This window comes from Panthera onca, chromosome B4, assembly GCF_046562875.1.
Source record: "Panthera onca isolate mPanOnc1 chromosome B4, mPanOnc1 haplotype 2, whole genome shotgun sequence".
NCBI classification, from domain to species: domain Eukaryota; kingdom Metazoa; phylum Chordata; class Mammalia; order Carnivora; family Felidae; genus Panthera; species Panthera onca.
Window position 1 is genome coordinate 103,147,543 of NC_138345.1, and position 17,238 is coordinate 103,164,780.

At 35.0% G+C, this 17,238-nt stretch overlaps 1 protein-coding gene across 1 annotated transcript in view; it reads left to right on the plus strand.

Moving 5' to 3' along the window:
* The window catches only part of PTPRQ (protein tyrosine phosphatase receptor type Q), a 245,430-nt gene that overhangs the window by 55,111 nt on the left and 173,081 nt on the right, over positions 1-17,238 (plus strand). Inside the window, exons 14-16 of the mRNA XM_081796296.1 lie at positions 675-803; positions 2,682-2,828; positions 9,142-9,314. Coding sequence (XP_081652422.1) covers positions 675-803; positions 2,682-2,828; positions 9,142-9,314 — 449 coding nt within the window. The remainder of the gene's footprint in view (positions 1-674; positions 804-2,681; positions 2,829-9,141; positions 9,315-17,238) is intronic.

A 17,238-nucleotide genomic window follows, 5' to 3' on the forward strand; every position in this document is an offset into this window, starting at 1 on the left:
TTTTTATACAGCTAAAAAAAAATAATTTCGTGAGGTAACACACAGTGAGATTTAGTAGACAAGAACCTTGGCTTGAGAAAAATACTTGGAATATTTCATTTCAATCAAAATGCAATATGTAGAAACACATCTATGAAAGATAGACTTTTTAAATGTCGTTATTTTTTATATGTTACCCATGTTACATTAGAATCTTTTAACTATAGGTTATAAATTTCCCCTCAGAACCAAATACACGTATTAATACAGAAGGTAAAGACCTTTGCCAATAAGATTCTGTAGGTCCAGTTAATTCCCTGATCCTTCTACCTGTGTCCACCAGAGGGAGAGTGCTTTTCAAGGCCTATGCCCAGGCCTGGTTGAATTCAATATATAACTATGTATCAGGACAATGTAACTGCAGGGAACAATGTTGGAATGAAACACCCTGTGCAATCATATACAGCATTTAAATCAAACTAGTTTATGTTGCAAATAAGTAGTCCATCTGATGAGCCAGCTTGTCTTGTTTAAAGTCTTCAATTAATTCTGTTTCCCCCTTTTTTTTTTAAATTAAAAAACCCTTTGCTCAGTGTGATATTTTATTTTCTTTCTGACTTTGTGTTTTATGATGTGTTTTTAATAAAATTCTCATTTATTATTTGTTAATTTTTTTTTTTCTATAACCATTTTAGTTCCTGAAGGACCACCACAAAACTGTGTAACAGGCAACATTACAGGGAAGTCCTTTTCAATTTCATGGGACCCACCAAGTGTAATAACAGGGAAATTTAGTTACAGAGTTGAATTATATGGACCATCAGGTAAGTCTCAATCAGTTTGTGTTTGCCTTTTGGAGTAAGAATTATGTAAAATATGTTAGCATTATCAAGCTCCTTAAAAGTATCACACTCTTTTTATAAGATCCTACAATTGAAGCAAACAATAAAAAAGGAATAAGGAAGATGAGGTTCTTTGAAGTTTTTGTTTAAAATCGTAAACATTGTCCATATTCTATATTTCATGAGGAGAAGCTGAAGGAATGAGATAAATCCTAAGTAGAGAATTGTTGGAGGACATCATGTCTTCAAATGTTTGAACAGGAGGACCTTCACTTACTCTAATTGCAAATATATTTATGAAGAACAATAGACTTCATTATATTAAATCAGATTTCTTCTTAGAACAAGGAATGCATATCTAATAATTGGAGTTCTCTAAAAATAATATAGGCAACTACTTAATGTAGCAAGTTCTCCATCTTTGTGAATAATCAGGACCTGGAATCCCCTTGTCAGATAATTTGAGGTGTTCAGATAAGGTATTGCTAGAAGTAAATTAAGTAAACTCTAAAATTCTTTCCTAATCTGAGTTCTATGAAAGAAAACTTAAAAGAGTAGAGACTGATTGAGCATGGAAGTTTAGTAGGGGGCTAGGTACAATTTAGGGCTCATTCGAGGTGTGGTAGTGATAAAGTGATATCAGTCAGAGTGGATTTGTGTTTTTTTCCAGCTCCCTTCAACAAGAAAAGGGCAAGGGAATTGAAGGTTTATGTAAAGGCAGTGATTATAATCAACAATGTCATTGAGAATGGATAAAGAGTGGAAACCTAGTGGTGAAGAACCAAACCAAAAAGAATAAAATAGGTCAAAAGATCAATGGATGGGAAGTCCCAGTAAACTTGAAGACTTGTTGCTTTGGGTTCTAGAATAAATGAACAGGAGATAAGAAAGAATGGTCAGAAAGAGTTGCATGAAATTGAGATCATGGAAGATTCAGGGTTCCTGGTAATAGTGATGGCCTTGGGAGTGGCTGAGATAGGGTGGAGGACACCATTATTTGAAGAGAGCTGGGAGTGTTTTAAGGATTGTCTGTAGGAATACTGAAATCACCACAAATTAAGATGGTTGCACTGAAGACAGTGACATCAAAACAGGCGCTAAACCATCCAGAATGAGGGGAGTGACCCTGGGCTTAGAAGGTCACTGCAACAATGAGGGGTGGTGGATGCCATTGATGACATTAGGTTTAAAGCTGTGAGCTTTTGTAAGGAGGGAGCTCTCTTGGTCTGAGACAAGGCTATGAGGAGTAGAGAAAACATCATACCTGAAGGCATAGTCACTTGATGACCATGGAAAAAATTAGACCATCAGGTTGGGTGGCTAACAGAACAGAAGCCGTGTTCTTAGGAGAGAGCCTGGTTTCAGCTAGAGCAAGAGATGAAAGAATTATTCAGAGGTGAAATTGAGGGTTAAAATAATTTTGATGATGTACTCTTTAAGGAGTTTTTCTCAGAAGCTAAACTAGAAATATTTTCTAAATATTAAAGAAGACAGTTAGAATGTTTAGCATTTTAATTGACTAAATTTATGTATAAAATACTGTGGCTATTTTAATTTTGGCAGTAACTAATGTTTTCCTTTCAAAAATGTCAAAAAATAACATGGTAGTTGGATAGGGCTTTATGATTTAATGAAGGTTATTTTGAATACTGGAAGATTTTCATGTTCTTTCCATTGTTTTAATTAACCTGATATCAATGCACTACTAAGGTAAATGTTTGAAAATTGTAATAATTGTTACTATAATGTTTTAAATTGTAGTAACAAACGTTAATTGCTATATTTGGCTCTCTACTTAAATGTGAGAATGATTAAATGCTTTATGAGAAAATAATCCACAGTATCTTTTGCTTTTTGCAGGTCGAATTTTGGATAATAGCACGAAAGACCTTAAATTTGCATTCACTAACCTAACACCATTTACAGTATACGATGTATATGTTGCAGCTGAAACCAGTGCAGGAATTGGACCCAAATCAAATATTTCAGTATTCACTCCTCCAGAAGGTAAGAACATCTTCTGTAGTGTGTTCATGAGATATTTTACCCTGCTTGTGTGTTTTATTGCATTGATTAAACATTGTATTAGAAGCTGTTTGGTTTATATTCACTTAATTCATGTTATTTTCTTATCAGATAACTACCAAATGCATTCTGTGCATGTGTTCCTTAGAACATTAAACCCACAGCATGCTTTATAGAGGAACCAGAGATCAAACAAGACAGCGCATTATATGTAGTGTCAGTCTGTTTGAGACTCACAGTGAAGATTGGCAAAACCTCAATAAGTCAAAGTAAACAAAAACTTTAACATTTAACATTTAACAAAGACATTGTTGGACTCACATTATTCAATGTAGAATAGATTTTTCTCACAGAATAATATGTAGAGGAATCCGTATATCCCTAGTGCCTCTAACAAAATATGTTTATAATCAAAAGGGTATTCTAAGCAAGTGAGGATTCATCGAGGGTGCATACTACAAATTTAACAGCGCATCCTGAAATTATTAAAACAGTAGTTCTCCTAACGAAGGTTTTTTATTTGTATGTATTAAACATCACAGTTTGGGATGAACTATAGGGTTTCAAAAATGTTACCCCGTTATCCCACAACATATTTTTCTGACTGCCATCAAACTTGCTAAATGTCTTCATTTTTACTTAGGGATTGCAATTATTGAGAAGAACACTTTTTTTTTTTTTTTTTTTTTTTTTTTTTGCGAGTATACTAATACTTTAAAAAGGTTTCAGGGGCACCTCATGGCTTAGTGGATTGACTGTCTGAATTCAGCTCAGGCCATGATCTCACGGTTTGTGAGTTTAAGTCCTGTATTGGGCTCTGTGCTGACAGCTAAGAGCCTGCGGCCTACTTCAGGTTCTGTGTTGCGCCCTCGCTCTCCGCCCCTCCCCTGCTCGCATTCCCTCCCACCCTCTCTCTCTCTCTCTCTCTCTCAAAAATAAACAAATAAATAAATGAATGAATAAATAAATAAATAGGTTCCATATTTTTTTGTGTGTGTAACATACAGTAACTTGTAAATTAAATACACACGTGTGCAAGTGCACACATACACCTACAACTAAAGATTGGGCATACATTCATCAGATAAATCACTCAAGTATTTGACCATTAGAGGGCAGCAACTATTAGGGAATTTTGTTATTCTCCCCTTCAAAGAACAATTAACCATTGGTAATATTTTGCTGTTTGAAAGAACGTAAAATTATGTTTTATTTCAATTTCAAATGAAAATGTTTATGTGTATATGATTTCAATACATAGATTAAGTCGATCCATATTTATAAGCAAAATTTTCTCATTTTTTTCCTCTTAACATTTTTCGATTGTATTTCTGTCAGAAATTCTTAGCAATGTTTATGTCTTTTCCATTAGACCTTAAATCTCTCCTTATGTTCATCTAATAAGTGCTCTTAAGCATTTCTTAGAAAGTCAGAAAGCTTTATGAATAGGTAGCAAAACCAGCATAGTGACCTGGGCCTCATCAGACTAGAGTCCTTGAGTTTATTTTTAATAGCATTTCCTCCATCAACTTAATTGACCAACTAACTTTTATTCTTTTGTTATGCAGTTAAATAAATTCAGAATTTTTGTCTTCCTTCAAATCAAGCCAGTGTAGGTGCTCCTAAACTGAATCCACAATTTAAGATTATTGTTTTATTGTCATCTTTCTTGGCCTATAGCATTTGACAGAAACAGGGGAATTGGTAATAGATTGCCACATATGATACCATGCTGTTTATTTTGGGCATCATTTAAACGGTTCATCTCCTTTTCCTTATTTCTGCATTTTTATTAAGAAAAAAATGAAATTTTAAGGACACTGCTTGGTGTATTTCACATGGCTTATTTTTTACACAAAATTGTTTTGAACAAAGGGCCCATTTGTGTATGTTTAATAAACAATTTATCCTGAGTTTTTTATCTTCCTACTTTCCTGACCATATACAGGTGGCTTTCAGGAGCATCCATAGGCAACAGGTGTGTTCCACTGAGGGCAGAAATGGCATGGCCTTACCTCTGCATGCTAACTTTCCTCTGTGGAGTTCTCTTAAGATAGTTCAGTCTTCAGAAGGACTTCAATGGAATGCTCTAGCAAATGCAGTAAATGTCGCTTTCTACTTCTGACAACACCACTAATGAATCCTGGTCCTGCTAATTAAAAATTTGTAATAAAGGAATCTAAACTATATGATAACAGTCTAATAACTCACTAGAACTACATACTTTCAGATAAAATTGAAATTTTAATTTTATACCAATTTTATTTTAATTTTTTTAATGCTTATTTATTTTTGAGAGAGAGAGAGAGACAGACAGAACGTGAGTGGGGCAGGGGCAGAGAGAGAGAGGGAGTCAGAATCCAAAGCAGGCTCCAGGCTCTGAGTTGTCAGCACAGAGCTTGACATGGGGGGGTCGAACCCACGAACTGCGAGATCATGACCTGAGCCGACGTCAGATGCTTAACTGAGTGAGCCACCCAAGAATCCCTTTTTTTTTTATTTATTAAAGTAGGATTCTTTGTATTCTAATTAAGCCTACCAATTTATTTTCTTCTATATATTTAAAAGTAGACTATAGTCTATTTAAAAATTTATTAACAACAATTTTTAAATTAATTTCTCTTAAAGCAATAGGGTTCTAACATATCTCTAGATATTCATAGAAAAATGTTGAATTGACATAGATAATGATATATGGTGTTTCAGTAATATGGGACTGATTTTGTTCACATTGAGAATGTTATGGTCATAGTCTACTTTGATCATCAAAGCAATTTAGTATCATGTTATTATAGCAGTATTCCTATACATTTCATAAGATTCCTACATAACCCTTAATATTTTACTGAACAGATTTCTACATAGGCATGAAAAGATGGTTTTGGAAAAAAATTAAAATTTAATAATTATACAATGATTATATAGTAATGTTAAAAAGTGTGGAGTTGCCTATCCCTAATGAGACAGTGCTATTGAATATAACATAGGCACCAGCATTTTCTTATCATTTCCATGAGGGTTAAACAAATCTTAAGTAAAACTTTGTTGCTTCAATATCCCCTAATAACTTTCTGTCACCAGTATTAAATATCTCATAAGAAGGTTAATATAATTTTTTAAATGCAAACAGAGTATTGAAATCTGTATTTATTCTTCCATAAATAGACTTATGAAAGGGAAGACTTCTGTCCTTCAACTTGCTACTTTCTGCAAATGGTACCATCTTTAGTAGGGAAATCACTGAGAGAGTCAACTTTTCAGGGTTCTCAATGACTATTATTTGTCAATAGGTATTTTTCTAATTTAATTAATTTAACTTATTAAAGTTATTAATAGATTATTAAAGTTATTAATAAGTTATTAAACTTATTAACTTTATAGGGGCTCCTGGGTGGCTCAGTCAGTTGAGCGTCTGACTTCATCTCAGGTCGTGATCTCACACTCTGTGAGTTTGAGCCCCACATTGGGCTCTGTGCTGGCAGCTCAGAGCCTGGAGCCCGCTTCAGATTCTGTGTCTCCCCCTCTCTCTGCCCCTTCCCTGCTTATGCTCTGTCTCTCTCTGTCTCAAAAATAAATAAAAACTTTAAAAAAATTTTTAAACTTATTAACTTTAATAAAATGTAATTAATTTGCTAGATAATGGCAAGATTTATTTTAATGTATTTTCTTTGCCCCAGTGCCATTTGTCTCCATTTTATTTTTTCTAATAGGTTTTCATTTGAAAACTTCAAGTCATTTGGAATATTATTTACCCTTCATACGTCTACTGTGTTTCTCATTTATTAATAAAATTTATATATGTATTGACTTGAGAATGATTCTTAGGTAATCCCTGTGGACAGCACCTCAGAATTGATGCTGAACCACGAATAATTGCCTTCTGTATTTGATTTTCTTTAGTTAATTTGGTATCAATAGTAATGGAGTTTGATCTAATCCATACTTCTCTAGTTTCCCCATAAGAATTTGTGGTGTAACAGATCAAGTATCTTTCTAAGGACAAGATATACTGTTGTCTACTCCATTTCCTTTATCCCCCAAGCTTTTTCTTCTTTCATTGAAAAAAGAAAGATAGCTTTACAGTTGTTCTTATACATGTTTTGGTACATTTTTAAGGTAATATAGAACCACTTAATCTTTACTTGAATTGTAATTTTAGACATTAGTGTCATTGAGCAATACTTATTAAGTTATATTGAAAAATATCATAAATTAGAAGATAAAGAAACCGCTACTATTCTTCCATTTGATTACATACTATATTATTTATATATTATATATAATAAATATGTATATTTTTATATACATTGAAATATTTATATATAAATAATATATATTTGTATATTAATCATCATATACATGAAAGTTTATCTGTCTTTGAAAAAATGTGTATTGGTAAATATGATAGAAACATAAGCTCTAGGGACGATATATGTTAATGAAAAGAAATTTATGAAAGAGGTGACTTGTGCAAAAGGTTTTATCTATCTTATTTCTCTCTCTATCCTCAAGTGCCTAGAACAGTGACCAAAAGATGAGGGCTCAGTCTGTTGAATGATGGAGTGAATCAGTGATTATGGGGTCCTAGTCTAGAACTCTTTCTCTACCCTTGAAAGGTCAAACTGTATTGCCTTCAGATTAGAAATTTTGTGGGGAGAGATCAGTCTAAACAGTTATCGTTCTATATATAGATATACTGAAATGTTTTTGGAAAAGGGGATTCAAAGAATTAGCAAATTCTAGATGGCTCAGTTAGTTAAGTGTCCGACTCTTGGTTTCAGCTCAGGTCATGATCTTGCAGCTTTGTGGGTTTGAGCCCTGAATTGGGCTCTGCACTGGCAGCATGGAGCCTGCTTGGGATTCTCTCTCTGCCCCTCCCCTGCTCGTGCTGTCTCTGGCTCTCTCAAAATAAATAAATAAACTTAAAAAAAAACAAAAAAAAATAGCAAAATACAGTTGTATCCATTTCATGTTTATCTCCCAGTTTTCTGAGCACAAGTTTTACTACCAGGTTGAACATGAAAATCTTGGTTGCAATAATCAAATAATATGCTCTTAGGCAAGAATGACTCACTCATCCATCTAGCCATTAACCATTATAAACATTTAGAAATATTTACATTAGTACAATGTCTAGGTTTTTTTAATGATTACTTTATAGAGACAAAGGATAAAAAGCCTATGGAATGAAAACTCCATACATTTCTTATATGGTTAATGTAAAACATAATTACATTCACTAGTTTTAAATAATATTTGTGGGAGCTGTGACATTAATTTTCAGTTCCTTTTTGTTATCTTAAAAGGGAAAAAAGGTAATTCTCTATTTATATTATACCCCTAATGTGCCTCTAAATGGTATTTGCTAAAACTATACTAATGTGAAACAGCTTAGGGAAATGAATTCAATGTTTTACCACATTGATCATAAGGGGTATATTATTTTCTTTCCTGAAAATTTCATTCAAGGTTCCTTACATTCCTTTCATTCAAGGTTCCATATTATATTTATAGATCACTTTATAGATCAGCAAACTTAGGGGAAGAGTTAATTAGCTATTCATAATCACACAAGGAGCCATAAACAAAAAGTAGACAAAAGCCAAGGGCATCTTTATCCTTGATCTATTACTCCTGTGGCACTGGGGAGTTTACTGGATGGCACTTTTGGTCACTTTCTAACTAGAATTTAAGTACTTGGTGCTTTATTTTAACCAGTTATTAGTTTGTTTCTGTTTTTTTTTAATTGCTGCAAGAGTGAGGGAGTCCAAAATTAGAAACTCACATAATTCATTTGTAAAGCCAGCAGACCAAAATCAAACAACTCTTCAAACAACCTCATGTAAAAAGTTAAAAGGCAACCTAATTGAATTTACCCACTACATATCATTGCATTCAGAGTCTTATGGATATTATTTTTCAATATGTTATTATAATCTTTATAAAGCCTTCAAGGTTTCTACTGTGCATTAATCATCCATAAACAGCTTTCTTTGGGAAGTTATTTTATTAATTAATATGTTTCAAACAAATATTATGACATTTTAATTTGAGGAAATTGTTCCACGTTATCCTATTTTTATACACATTTTTGAGAACAAAATGTAGAAATTCAACTTTACCTGTGTCTTTAAAGAATCTTACACATATTCAATTGTTAATAAATAGTAAATTGTTTTAGTCTATTTTCTAATAGACTTTCTTGTGAATCTTAAATTTTGAGCTAAGAACTTAAGGAATTTTTAAAATTTAATAATATACTTTAAACTGTTTCCCTCTTTATTCATTTTTTTAGTTCCAGGTGCAATATTTGATTTACAAGTTGCAGAAGTAGAAGCTACACAAATAAAAATTACTTGGAAGAGACCACGACAACCAAATGGAGTCATTAACCAATACCGAGTCAAAGTGTTAGTTTCAGAGACAGGAGTAATTTTGGAAAATACTTTGCTCACGGGAAAAGATGAGGTATTGCACTTTCATGTCACCTCTTAGTGATCCCTTTCTTTTGGTTCTAGCCCTCATAATTTGGAAACGTTTCCAGCATTCAAACATAAAATATTTGATAAGCATCATGGTTACAAAGTGAAGTAAATTTGGGCTATGTTGATAATCTAGCGAGGCCATATTTCCTTTTAGAATATATATTATTAGTTAAATGCTATTATTCTTTTTCAGCATATAAAATGTTAATTGAGCAATTAAGCAGGACTAAAGGAGCTTCCATAAGTGAATATTATTATGGTAATTCAGTTAACTAATTGTTTAGAAACTCCTGTTATGATTTAAACACTCCTTCCAGGCTATGCTGGCAATTTGAAATGGTTGCCAGTGAAAGGCACAGTAATTTAGCAGTTGTTGTTGACAAACGACTTGTCCTGTTCAGTCATTGGAAGCTTATTTTCTCAGGGTCACCAGGGTGGCTCAGTCAGTTAAGCATCAGACTTCCGGTCATGAACTCACAGTATGTGAGTTCAAGCCCCACGTTGGGCTCTATGCTGACAGCTCGGAGACGGGAGCCTGCTTTGGATTCTGTGTCTCCCTCTCTCTCTGCCCCTCCCCTGCTCACACACTCTCTCTCTCTCTCTCAAATAAATAAATGTAAAAAATTAAAAAAAAAAGAACCAAACAGAGTATGTTTGATTAAAGAAAGTAAATGACTAAATAAAGGAGATTAAATCATTCATAGACATAAAATAAGAGGACAATGTGTTTGCCACTATTCACAATGGAAGTCTTATCCCCCCCCCCCCCCTTTTTTTTTTTTGGTTAGAAGTACAGGCCTCACTGGTTTCCCTTACCTGTCTTTATTTACCTTACCCAGCCAGCTATTCACCTGTAGGTTTAAGCCTCCAGATTAGTCACATCCAGGTATGGGTACAAAAATAAATGTACTTAGTACCAATGAGTGCAGCAATCACTGGGCCTTGCAGACACTACCTGATGGCTATTCAGCAGTTGGCCTCTACTGTTTTGGTCCAGAATTACTGTTTTTTTTCTAGCTATTTTTTCTGTGCTATTATTTTTCCCCATACATATTGTCCACTCTATTTCTAGTCGCAGCCTTCTTCCACTTCTCGTACCTACTTGAAAATTGATGTTACTATGTTCTCAATGCTCTCTGGCTGCCCAGGATTTATTGCTCCAAATTGTTCACCATCTCCAGCCCAGGATTAAAATTCAATCCTATGTTTACTCCTTTTCTGTGTGCAAAAGATGTGAGTTATACTTTCTTTAATACTCTAGTTGACAACTCAGACAAAGGGCAAAAGTTTAAACCTTTGCTCCTGCTAAGATAGTCTTAAATTAGATAGTTAGCTGTTTTGGGACTGGGTGACAGCTCTCCCACTCTGTCTCTGTTAATGACATCTGTTGAATAGCCAGCCACACATGTTTTTCTCTTGAAGCTAAGACGTTCTAGAAAGGCTTCTTTGTGATTCTGTCTCTGTTGACATAGCTTGTAATCCCTGTGATATACGGAAAAGGACATGAGCTTTGGGGTCATATAAATCTGGGTTTATATCCTGGTCACTTAATGGGCTCCACAGTAGAGAGACTGAGAGCATGGACCTAGGAGACAGAATGCTTGGGTTTAAACCTTTGTTTTGCCATCATGGCTAGTTTAACCTTAGGAAAGTTGGCCTGACCCTTCTGATCTGTACAGTTTGTTCTTCTCAAAGATAGAGATTATAAGAGTCCCTATGACAAAGGTATTAATAATTACTTAGTAGATTAATGTGCACAAAAGAGGTAGAACTATACCTGGCATATGGTAAGTGCTATGCTACATAATTGTGACCTGTTGTGATTATTAACGATGGCATTGAAACTTTCACCCCGTTTGACATTCATTATTAGCTTCCTTATCCTCTCTCAATAAAAGGAAACATAACACTTCTCCTTATTTCTATGATGGCATCTTTCTTTATTAGATCAGGCCCATTATTGGTATTTTGGCTCTCCCATGTGACTGGTGTTTGGGTTCATCTTTCAGGAAGTTGATGTAGCAGAGGCTCTAAATCCCAACTGACTTGGGTCCTAGTCCTGGCTCTCCCCTTTTCTAACTCTATAACCTTGGACAAGTCAAATTTTGGAGATGTGGTGCCCTCATTTTAAAAGCAGGGCTTATACACCCACCTTACAGGGTGAGAAGTAAAGGAGATAATAGATGCCATCTCTGGTTTAATGTGTTCATTTATTATCCTTTTTTCTTGACCTTGATACAGGATAAGGACTCTTTCCTTTCATTCACTCTGACTTTTCAAAGTATGGCCTCCACACCCTTTCACAAGAATTCTCTTAAATCCCTGAAATCTTGTTAGAACTCACCAGTGACATCTAAGTGTCAAATAAGGTGGTTGTATATTTTTAAGTGTCCCCATCTTCCTTGTCTCCTCCAAAATCCATCTTTCTGTCCTCCCAGTCTCCAGCTTTTTACTTTTTTCTCCCTCATGCTTCCTCCAATTTCATATGCTGTAACTTTGTAAAACTTTGGTCTTGTTTAATGAGAAAAAAAAAATGAAAAAGCTAGTTCTCCTATAATTTTTTAACTCCTTCATTATAAAGATATTCCAGACAGTTCTGTTTTCAGCCATCTCATTACACATTTTTTTAAAGTTCATTTATTTATTTTGAGAAAGGGGTGGTGAGGAAGGGCAGAGAGAGAGAGACAGAGGGAGAGAAAGAATTCCAAGCAGGCTTTGCGCTGTCAGTGCAGAGCTCCACGTGGGACTTGATCTCATGTGCTGTGAGATCATGAAGTGATCTGAAATTAAGAGTCAGATGCTCAACCAGCTCAGCCACCCAGGTGTCCCTCATTACACCTTTTGATGATCTCACAATTTTAATCACAGCTTCCCACCTGCACTATTCCTTTGCTTTGCTTTCTACTCTGATCTTTCTCTGACACTATATTCATAATTATAGCCATTTCTAGGGAGGTTCTGTCAGAGTTTATCACATCTAAACTCATTTACCCCTCATAAAAACAAAACAAAACAAAAATCCTTTTGGGGATGGTGGCCTGGTTCATGATCAGAAGGAGGAGACAAAGCTGAGGTGAGGAACAGATACTAGACAGAGATCCTGGGACAGTGATGGAGATCTATGAATGTTTTCACAAGACACCTAAGAAGAAAGTCTGTCCAGGCAATTAATAGTTTCAGTTATCAATAACAAGTCCTGGAGAGAGACTAATTTGAAACCTAGATAGCAGACAACTAGGCTTAGGATTCTTTTACCCCTTGGATTACACCACAGATCTCTGACCTGAAGGTCATTGTCTAAGCATTTAGGAGGCCTTTTACATGCCCGATATTTCTCTTTTCAGATCATGGCACCATCCTCCTCTCTGTCATAAAGACTCAAAACCAGGGGACTACCTCTGACTTTGGTTATACTTAGCATTCAATAGTCATTCAATGTTAAACCAGTTATTATTACCTCCAAAGGGTGACCTTCATATATCGTATTTCATTACTGTGTCTCCACCCCAGCTCAGGATTGCATACTCTCTTGCCTGGACTGTTGTTACCTTACTACATTAGTTTTCCATTGTTGTATAACAATTTGCCACAAATGTAATTGTTGTGTAACAATTTGCTATAAACTTAAGACAACTAATTTATTTATTATCTCATGGCTTCTGTGGGTCAAAAAGCCAAACAGCTTAGATGGATTCTCTACTTAGGGTCTCATAATGCTACAATCAAGGGCTGATTGTGCTGTGTTCTCATCTGGTGGCTTGACTGGGAAGAAGCCATTTCCAGGCTCATGCAGAGTTTCAGCAGATTTAATTTCCTTGTGACTGCAGAACTGAGGGCCTCAGCTTCTTGTTGGCTCTTTGACTGGAGACTAGACTTAGTTCCAGCTTGTAGAGGCCTCCCACAGTTTTGCCACAAGGATTGTCACAACATGGCCATCTACTTCATTATGCCAGCAAGCAGAATCTATATAGTGTAATATAGTGTAATATAATCATGGGAATGCTATCCTCTCACCTTTGCCTTATTCCATTGGTTAGATGAAAATCGTCCTTCCCTTGCAACAGGAGGGGATTATACAAATGCATGAATAGCAGGAGGTAGGAATAATAGGGGGACCACCTGAGAGACTGTCCACCACAGTCTCCCAGCCAACTATTTTATATTTCACAAATCTATTAGAATAATCCTTCCAGATTTAAATATATTACTTAAATTAGAGACATAACCAAATAAGACTTGAGAACAGATGGGGAAAGTATATATCTATTTAAGAAATCTAACTCCTCAGTATCATAGCAGAAAGTCAATAGATACTATCTGAAATAATTGAGTCTTAACAGAGCAGTATAAGAGTATTATTTAGTGATTGTAGAGGTAAACACCATGTGTATATCATGATGTATATTGTGTATATCATGATGATGAAACTCAAGAAGTATTAACTTATAATCATCTTATGCTAGGCTTCATCTGATCTCATTACCCTTATTGAAATTATTTTTCCAGTGTCCTCTAATGGTTTGTTTCTTAATAAATAGCGGTTATTGAAACATGCTGAAACATGTATAAGATTTTACTTTCAATGTTTAAGCAAATACTTGAAAAATATACTAGAAAATTTAATCTCAGTGTTTGAAGACTTTTATTTAAACTTCCAAATTTATGTATGAAACTCATGTATAACATACCTAATAAATCATTGGGAATCCAGCCTCTGCTAAAATATTTGATGAACTCTGATAATAAGGTACTTGCTATCACAGAATCAACTCCTCTTCTATGCACTTTAAAATATTCTTCTTTATGGCCTCTCAGGCATGTATTTATTAAGTAATTATACAGTTCCCGGCAGTCTGTTAGGTCAGAAGATAAACAGATGAATAAGAAACTACCCTATTCTTTACCTGGTTTGAATGGAACTACTTGTCTTCTAATGTTTACCAGTTTGTCCCATGTCTCCTCTCTAGACCCACATGGTAGATTATAGTGCCTTTGAGCTTGGAATTTGGAACCAGGGAAATGTGTTTCAATCCTACCTCTGTTGTGACTAGTGTTGTCACAGGTGACAACTTGAACAGGTGACTGTAAAATGGAGTTGGTTTTTTTTTTAATTTTTAAAAGTTTTTACTTATTTGTGAGACAGAGAGAGACAGAGCATGAGCAGGGAAGGGGCAGAGAGAGAGGGAGACACAGAATCTGAAGCAAGCCCCAGGCACTGAGCTGTCAGCACAGTGCCCGACACGGGGCTAGAACTCACAGACTGCGAGATCATGACCTGAGCCGAAGTCGGATGCTTAACCGACTGAGCCACCCAGGCGCCCCTGGAGTTCTTGATACCTAACTCTTTGGGCTATAATGAAGTGATATCACATGGGTGAAACTACTTAGCACTGTATTTGACACATAATAGTTTTCAATGTTAGTGTTTGTAGTAGTAACAGCAATATACAATGATTTCATTTTTTATCATTTGAAGATGATGGCCATGCTTTCCCTAAGGATTAACGTCCTCAGTTTCTCATCAGCTATGATTTCTAGATCCTTCATATTATTGATTAGTCTCCTGTGTATATTTTCCAGTTTGTTAATGAGTCTCTTAATCAGCTGAACACAGTATTCCATATGTAATTTGATTAGATCCAAATTGAGAAGAACTATTTTCTTCTTTAATGTTCATTTCCCACTTATATCAATGCAAAGAATAAAATTAATTTCTTTGTAAGGCTCATTCCACTTAGACTGAAGTCTGTAAAACCCTAAAGTTATCTCTCCATGGACTACTCTTAAGTTGAATTTCACACTCAGATCTCATCCTGTACTTGTTCTTCTGGTATAATCCTGGGGCATTTTTTCCCCAAAGACACCATCTTACTGCCTAGTGTTACAAATTTCTGAGATTCATACAGATACATCTGTTCATCTGATGTGTTTCACAATTATATCAATATTTGTCATTCGTGAACCTGAGAAGAAAGCCAGCTGAATGCTTTATCAATTGCTGTGGAATGAAGCTGACAGGACTCAAGAGTAGTTTAGGAATGCTTGAGATAAAGTTTACTTTGTGGACCATTAGGAACAGAAACAGAATTAAGCTTTAAGAATTTGTCGCCCAAATAACATAAAATACCCATTAGATTTCCAAACACATGCTAATTGCAAACTTTTCTTTTTGCCACAGCTTAATAACAGATAGCATAAATCATGTTATAGTCTATAATAAAATATAGAAGCATTTCTTAAGAATAAGTCAAACATTTCATTAATTGAATCCAGTAAACTTTTAGTGAGTCTAAATTGATAGATATAATAGAGATTAAAAAAATAAAATCACATTAGCTGTAATGAAGGTTATTACATGTAGAATCAGGTTGGTTTATACAGATGGATTAGGAATTTAACTCCAAAGAACTTCTACTTCTTTCACATAAATTCCAAGGATTCCTGGGTAGCATATGAGAGGCCTTTCATGTTGATGAACTGTGACATTCCCTAACTGTTGTGCTCAACCAGGGGAGATTTTTGCTATCCAGTTGGCAATTCCTGGGGACGTTTTTCTTTGTCACAATTGGGGAGATGCTTCCAGTGGGTGGGGACCAAGGATGCGGCTAAACTTCCTACAACAACAAAAAAAATTATTTAACACAGACTGTCAGTAGTGCTGAGGTTGAGAGCCCTGGACTAACTCAATGAGTCTAAAACCTTTTGGAGTTGCAGTGGGCCTCTTTTCCCTTCCATTTCCCTCATCTCCACTTCAGCCCCTTCCAATTACTTTCTTAAGTTCTAGTTCTTTCCCATAATTTTTGCCCATAAAATATTTTTTTCATCCTTTGTAAAACCCAATATCAAATGCCTTTTTAAAGAGGCGAAGTGTGAGAAATATTCATGGCATGGCCCTCTCAGTGGTAACTAATAACATTCTGGGTTGTTACAAAACTGATGTTCAAATCATTGCCCTAGTTAGGAAGGGACTTTCCAAAATACCAGAATTTGGGAGAAATTCAGATAGAATTATTGAGGTCAGCTCTTACATTGAAATGGCATTTGTCAACAGAGATGATTAACTTAGCTAATTGATGGGATGCTATGGCTTAACTTTCAATAATTTATCTGACATGGAGTATAAAATATTGGGAGATTGAATGCAAAATTATAGTTCACGGGAAAATTGTTTGTACTACCTCATTGTACCTTCTGTAGTACTTTGTATACAATAGATTCTCAAAGAGTGACTGATTGATAGTGGAAACAGCTGTGTGGTTCAGGCATAAACTATTGACTGGAATACCAGAGCATCTCTGAATTATGTGTTTGTGATTCATGCCCTTCCTGATTTCCCTGTGGAGGCAGAGCTGAAGTGAGCCATTGGAAGATAGAAGACCTTTAACTTGTCCAGTATTGAGTTCCCTATCCAGAGTTCTTTATCACAACATTTTTAGAATAGATCCTATCGGTGTCCCCCTGCTTTTCATCACAATATTTTTCTGGCTAAGGATGTAACAAAATTTAGATAATTTTATTTTATAAATATCATTTGGAGAACTAGCTTTCCTTAGATCTTTTCTCCATTCTTTTATCTCTCAGAAAAGTTATATTTAAACGGCCTGTCTTTGTAGATGATTACACAAACTGCCTAAAAGTTCCTTGCCTTCTTGAGATTTTCCTGAGCACCTCTTACTTTTTTTAAATACTAAATATTGATGTTATTTAGGAGTAAAAACCCTGTTTTTGGCTCTAGGATAGAGATACCCCCCCAAAAAGTAAGATAATTAACAGACAGGTTTACCAAAAGTTAGACATAAATAAAACCTTTATATGTATTATAAATTTTGAGGGTACAAGAGCATGGAGTTGGGAAAGAATAAAATAATTTTCTTTTTTTTCAAAATGGGTTTTTGAGGTTAGCTTTG